Raw genomic sequence first — 7,229 nt, 5'->3', positions numbered from 1 at the left:
ATGCCACCATGAAATTCAAATAAAACAGAAAAATAATCAGATCAGAAAACAAATGTTTTAAAGCTATTAATACAGTAATGAATGTCAAATTTGTCCCCAAAGCGATAGCAAGTATCATAAAATAGATACAGTGACTAATGAAGCAGAATACACAGCCCAGAAATATACCACCACACCTATGTTCAGCTGACATTTTATTTTTTCCAAAATAACATAATGAGAAAATGATAACAAGCATAAATATCAGTAAGAAAACTAGATATCCATCCATATGTAACATGATTAAATACAGTATTTCCTCATATCATGTTAAGATCAAATAAAATGGGTTGAAAACTTTGATGTGAGATAAGGAACTATAGAAATACTGAGAGAAAACGCAGAGAAAACATTTCAAGTAAGTACTCTTCTTGGTGATTCTCTTCTATGTGATTGGGTCATAGAGAAAGGGAGACAAATATAATTTTATCAAACTAACAAGCTTCAGTGCAGCAAATAACACTGTTTAGAGACAAGGTAGGAGCTGGGAGAAAATATTTACAAAGTGTACCCTTGACAAGGGGTGCATACACAGACACAGAAGTCACTAGCATACTTTCTTTTTTCCCAAGACAAACTTTATTGGAGGCAGCAAGCAGCTCACTGAAAGGGTAGAGTGATGCCTTTGTCCCACAACTGCCCTCCGAAGATGGGAGTATCCTGAACACGGGTCAAAAGCAGGCACATGTCACAGTCACACATAAACTTCCTGGAGAGTGCCTGTGGCAGTTTTCTTCTCAATTAAACTTTTACCTTCTTTAACACACTTTGGTTTTATTTCGGGGAAAATAAAACAAATAAAGGAACAACTCGCCAAGAGTGAGAATAGAGTTTTCCCCAGAGTTAGGAAATGACACAGCTGCCCTTTTCTTTGAAGGGATTCTTGTCTTCTGAGATTCCCTTTTCCAGAAGATCCTCTCCAGAACGTTCTTCAATATAGTTCTTTATTTCTTCAGAACATTTAGACACCTGTTGTCTTTGCAACTTCACTTCTTTGCGAAGTTGCTCAACCTCCATCTTCATCTTTTCCTTTTCCGTCAGATCCTCTATGTGAAGGGCAGACATCATATTTACCACATAGACAGTACAGTTATAATTATAATTTTACAAAACAATTAAAGTATCTCAAGCACTATTAAATCTTTCCAATGTTTCCTTTATTTACTTTAAAGAAAAGAAGTTATATTTTGTAATACAAACATCATAATAAATTATTATTATAACATCTCTTCCTCAATTCTTATACCTTCCTTAGCAGAAATACTGTGGGAAGCTTGTATGCTACTTTCCTGAGGTAGATGTCGAGGAACCCATTTGAAAGGACAGTCTTAATACTTGCCTCCAAGTGATTACTGGGAGTAAACTGATTAAGACTAAGTTATGTGAACAAAATGCAGAATCATCTCCATTAGTAATTAAGTGGGAATGCAATACATGGCTAGCAATCAGACAAAGTAAAAACTCTTTAAAATGTGTGAAGGAAAACAGTATTTCAGTGTTCTTTTATATAAAATATCCAGCATGCAATAAAACAATATGTGTACATATAGAAACAAAACCAACCATACTTGCATGGAAAACTAAATAATTATCAGAAACATAGGGAAAAATAACTCAGATTTTGGAACTTAGAATAATAATTTATACCTGCATTTCACTAATTATGATAATTATATAATACTGTAGAAATAGGATTTTCAGCAGATTTAGGGAAGCATAGTTAAAATGCATTGGATTTTAAAGAGGATGGTGATATAATATTATGAAAAACCAAATGCAAAGGACTGGCTATGTAAAATTTATTCAATCCTTTTTGGCAAGTTTACTGGTGTGGTTCTCATACATGTCTTGTTAGGAAACAAGTGACCTTCATTGTTATGTTTAGAAGACACTTTCTCTCAGCAAACATATTGGTCTCTGGCTGTTTCAATCTTTCTTCCTTTTCTTCTGTTATTCTCCCTGAGCCTTGGGTTCATTTCTTTTATTGGAGATGTACTAGTTGTCGCTGGAAACTGTACTGTAACTTACACTCTGGATTTTCAAAAGTTGTTCCTTTCTATATTATCCTCTCTATCTGCTGCATAAAGAAACTTCTTTGTTGTGGTGAGAGCTACAGTTTCTGAGTATAAGGACAAGTATCAAATGCAAATACCCTCCTATTCAGAATGCCTAAGCCCAGTTGGACAATTGTTGATTAATCTCATTATAAAGTATTATTATTCCATTATAGAAGCTAATTTGACATGCTGGTCATTGTGATTCATTGTTTCAGAATTGAATAGGATTATTGATTATTTTTTATCTTAGGATCTTGCACAGCAACTTAAAATCATAACCAGTACAGAGGTCCAGTAATTTGGGGGTTCTTCCAGAGCAGTTATGATTCTATTCATCCAGGTCCCGTGTCTGAAATATGTGGTATCTTCAGCAATATGTTCTTTATCTACAAGTTCTGAGAGGCAATTCAGGGTACTGACAATAGCCTGTATTTTTTAGGAGTCTCTTAGAAGCTCCTGACCAATGACTTGATGAAAATATTTTATGTCTGAACTTGAGGCTTTTGCTTAATAGTCTATGGTTCATTTTGAAGCTAGAATGAAACTTGTCACCAGGTAAATTCCCAATAATCCACAAGGAACCCCAGCAAAGACCCTATGCAATAGTGGAGAGTGCGCCTGAACTGGCCTTTCCCTGTAATCACATTGATGGCCACCTTAATTATCATCATAGAACCTTCATCCAGCAACTGGTAGAAGCAAGTGCAGAGATTCACAGCTAAGCACTGGGCCAGGCTTCAAGAGACCAGTTAAAGAGGGGCTGGAGCAATAATAAGATGAAAGGGGTCAAGATCACAATGGGGAAACACACAAAAGCAGCTGACCTAAAGTAGTGGGAGCTCACGAACTCTGGATTGATATCTGGGGAACCATCAAAGGACCAAACTAGGACTGCTGAATGTGATTGATAGTTGTGTGGCTTGGGAAGTCTATGGGGCCACTGGTTTGAGACCAGAATTTATCCCTGGTGCTTGAACTTGCTTTTTGCAACCAATTCTTTTTTGAGGGAAACCTTACTCAACCTAAATATAGGGGTGAGAGCCTTGGTCCTGCCTCAAAATGATGCATCAGACTTTGTTGACTCCCCATGGGAAGCATTACTCTCTCTGAAGAGTGGATGGGGGTTGGATGGGGGGGGGAGAACAGGGGAGGAGAAGGAGTGGAACTGGGATAGGTGTGTAAAATGAGAAAAGATCATTTTCACATTAATTAATTAATTAAAATAAAACGTAGTCTATGGCTATTGGATGGAACATTAGGAACAAATCTGCATATACTTTGATAATCCAGTCACAAGTCACTAAACTCATGAGCATAAAACAATATTAAATAGACATATATAAATATATATATTGTTTGTAAGAAAAAAGGAATCAGTTTTGAGAAGGAATGTGAAACAAGAAAGTGATTACAATAATGAGGAACAGTAGAAATAATGAAAATAGATTAGTTATGTTTAAAGTTCTCAAAAATGTATTTAAAAGAAAAGGAATAGAAAGTACATTAATTTAAGCATTCTTATCCTGTCATAACTAGCAGTGTAGTAACAGAATGAGGATGGATATAAAGTTTAAAGAAACAGATTCAGTTAAAGTTCATCGTATTTGATATTATCTAGTCAAGTATATGTTTCAGCCAAAGAATAACTCATTTTAGTGGTCTTAAAAATGGTTGAAATAGAATCCTTGAACACCATTCAAGAAGTGTTCAGGCTTGGTTCCATCTCATGAAATGGGTCTGAAATTAAATCAGATATTGGTTGATTACTCCCACATTCTCAGTATTTCACACACATGTCAACAGACACAATAATGCATAAAATATTGTGCCACTAGTTTACTAGTGCATCTTTCAGGCATTTCATTGTTGTAGATCAATGGATTTGTAGCCATGCTAGTGTTTCCTCTTTCTCCTTTGTTAGTAGCATGCAGAGTACTATTGTGATTCCATTAACACTAGTTCTTGGGGTTGAAGGCTTTAGGTAGGTAGCAGCTCTACTTTTCTGTATTCAATAAGTTTTGAAGGTGTTGTTTTCAGCAATATGTCCTTAACATCAGTTTATGAAGCACAATCGTTCACTAACTTTGACAATAGATTGGCCATGTTAGGGTACACATGGGACCAGGTTGACCAACAGCATCATTGGCAACCAATGTAGGGCCAAATCAAATACTGTTGATTTGCTAAAGGAATATAGCAATAAAATGACTCCTATTAGCATTCTTCTATACTAAAAGATTTTTATTTGATCAACCATTATCAGAAAAGCTTCATCTTGTGGTAGATGGGAACAATTACAGGGACCCACAGCTGGATAATGTACAGTATGTGAGTAACCCATCTTAAATGGGACATCTCCATCAAATCTCGCTCCCAGTGTTCAGGGAACACTTCAGAAGAAGATAAGAAAAGGCTTTAAGAGTAAGAGAAGATGGAAAACACCAACAAAACAAAGCTTTCTAAACATTTGAGGATCAATATACATATTAATTTATAGAGATTGCATCGGCATCCACCAGACTTTCATAATTCTGGGACAAATGTGGTTTTGGAGCTGAAAGGGGAAGTAGAAAAAATCCCTATGCCAACACAGAAACTATATCTGATTGGTAACTGCTTGGAAAGGGAAAATAGTTTCTCTTATGGTGTGCCAATGTATATACAAGCCACTCTTAAAGAAACGCCCTCTGCCTAGTTTTGTCTCATAAGGTTTTGTCAGAACATTGTTGTTGTCTTTGTGGGTGTGGGATTTGTGTTGCTGTTGTTTTATTTGCTTGTTGTTTGTTTAGGGTTTTGCTTTTATTTTGTTTTTTATTTGTTGCTTTGTTTTATTGTTGTATTTTTTACTATACCTTATAGATATTTTGTGTATATATTATGATTTCTAGTTTTGTGCTTTTATAGGATCTGTGTGTGTATGCATGTGTGTTTCTTTGTCTATATGTGTTCCTTGAGATTTCTCTTTTGCTCTTTTGTTTATGTTTGTTTGTTTCATTGTTTTGTTCTATTCTAGTTCGTTTGAAGTCTTCAAATCGTGGGTCTACAGCAGAATCTCATCATATTTGCTACAGAACCCGAGGTGCTGGAATCTCGTTGATGATGAGTAAAGAGAAAATTTCCTACCCCTCCTTAAATGTTCTGTGTATCTTTCTCTCTTACTAAAAGTCAAGCAGCATCTCTAATACATGAACTGGCATTTGGGAGCCTAGCCTGTCTGGATGCTCACCTTCCTGGACCTAGATAGAAGTGGGAGGAATTTTGGACTTCCTGACGGGCAGGGAATTTGGACTGCTCTTCAGTACCTAGAGGGAGGTGGAATGGAGTGGAGGGAGGGGGAGAGGAATGGGAGGAGGGGGAGGGACATGGGAAACGGGGAGGAGGCGGAAATTTTAATTTAAAAAGAATAAAATAAAGAAGAAAAAAAAGTCAAGCAGCATCTCTAATTCATCTGTCAATTGCTCAGATTAATTGATCAGGAGCTGATAATGATAAATCAAGCATAGAAAACTTTACCTTGGAGGATATAAATTTAAGTCAAACTCTCAGACAAAAATAAAACAAAACAACAAAAACAAAAAACAACCAAACAGAAAACAAAACAAAAAATGCTGCTATTTTACTCAGTGTCTGATAGAGAGATGACGAAACACTACAACCCTGATCAGCATTCCTTGTTATTTCTAATTAATCATTTAACAAGACCACCTGAAAATACAGGCAAGAACCAATAATGTTTTTGTCACATTCTCCTCCAGCTTTAAGGGCTGGACATTCAGATTCCTACCTATTACAAACCGCTTTCTTTACTATGACTCCTGGAAGGTAAACAGTTAAATTTTGCTCTAAAACTGTCCTGCAGTCACCTATTACTTATGCTTCTTATTTAAATCACAAAGCAGGTTTTACTGACATGCTTAAAACATGAAACTGCGTGCGTAGACTTATTTCAGCTGCTTTACAAATTCTCAATACTTTATAAAGTATTCCTACTGCTTTCTTCCTGCTGCTACACTAAAAATATGCCTTTCTCGTTTTATGGATGAGACTACTCCCAGTACTGGTTTGTTTACAAAGCAACATGGCCACATACAGGATCTTCTGGTTAGCTTATCTGAAAACAAATTCTGGAGAGAGAATACTTTTTCAGCAATTTGTAAAAACTATACAGGATTATTTCAGATTTATTGGAGACATTAAAAAAATACTAAACATTATATGATAAACTTCAGTTTATAATGTTTATTAACTCTATGTTGCCTCTGCCTTTAATAGCTCACACTCTCTACCTTCACTTCAGCCTGTGTCTTCATTCCTCCCCTTCATCCCTCTGCTTTGGAGTGGCCGGTCAAATCATAATGGACACGCTGCTGCTCTTCCCTTCCAGCCTGAACCCTCTAAACCTGATTTAAATCCTAACACTAGGGTTATTTCTTCAGCTTTCTAATCGTCTTATTAAATGTCATTTACCTTACAGGTATAGGTAAAAATACAGCCACAAAATAGCTGTCTTTTCTAAGTATTTTTAATTATATCTGAGCTCATATGTTCTCTGTTATCCTGCTGACAATTTAAAATACATTTTTTTAGAAGCCTATTTGATGAGGCATAAAATTTATAGTTATCTGTATTTAACTGAACTCTGGGATATATTGGTTAAGGAAAGTGGAAGTTATGCAATCTGTTCCACAATCAGTGGTTTCGCTATGCACAGATAGTTGACTATTTGGACAGTATTACCTAACAACAAGGAGGCATAGCCACATACACACATAGAAGAGTTGTCCTGAATACAATGGATATCAATATCATCAGTTTGCACACATGCTTTACCATAGTTTGAATTTTCTTCATAGTACACATTCTCTGCCTAGGATTTTAATATTGAAACTCCCGAATTCTCAGCAATTCTTTAACTGACATTGGATTTTCACTTGAGGTATTTTTCTCAAGTTAATATTAATAACTATCATCATAATCAAAGGTCAAAGTTGGATATCTGAAAGAAAAGCAATATAAAACTTGATTAGGACCTGTTGATAAATCTACAGGAAAGAAAATCTAAAGGGAAAATATAGATATGTAAAATAAAAAGGTGAGGGCAATAAAAGAAGTGAAAGCAGTTTACCAATGAAA

At 35.7% G+C, this 7,229-nt stretch overlaps 1 protein-coding gene across 1 annotated transcript; it reads right to left on the bottom strand.

The window, feature by feature from the left end:
* Nucleotides 1-882: 882 nt before the first annotated feature.
* Nucleotides 883-1,104, bottom strand: LOC130888213 (guanine nucleotide-binding protein G(I)/G(S)/G(O) subunit gamma-11-like). Its single transcript, XM_057791143.1, has one exon. It carries the CDS (start codon nucleotides 1,102-1,104, stop codon nucleotides 883-885), a length of 222 nt encoding a protein of 73 aa, XP_057647126.1.
* Nucleotides 1,105-7,229: the final 6,125 nt, after the last annotated feature.

The sequence above is a fragment of the Chionomys nivalis genome, chromosome 16 (assembly GCF_950005125.1).
Source record: "Chionomys nivalis chromosome 16, mChiNiv1.1, whole genome shotgun sequence".
NCBI classification, from domain to species: domain Eukaryota; kingdom Metazoa; phylum Chordata; class Mammalia; order Rodentia; family Cricetidae; genus Chionomys; species Chionomys nivalis.
Note: the sequence above shows the minus strand (reverse complement) of the source record. Positions and strands in the feature narration are given on the sequence as shown.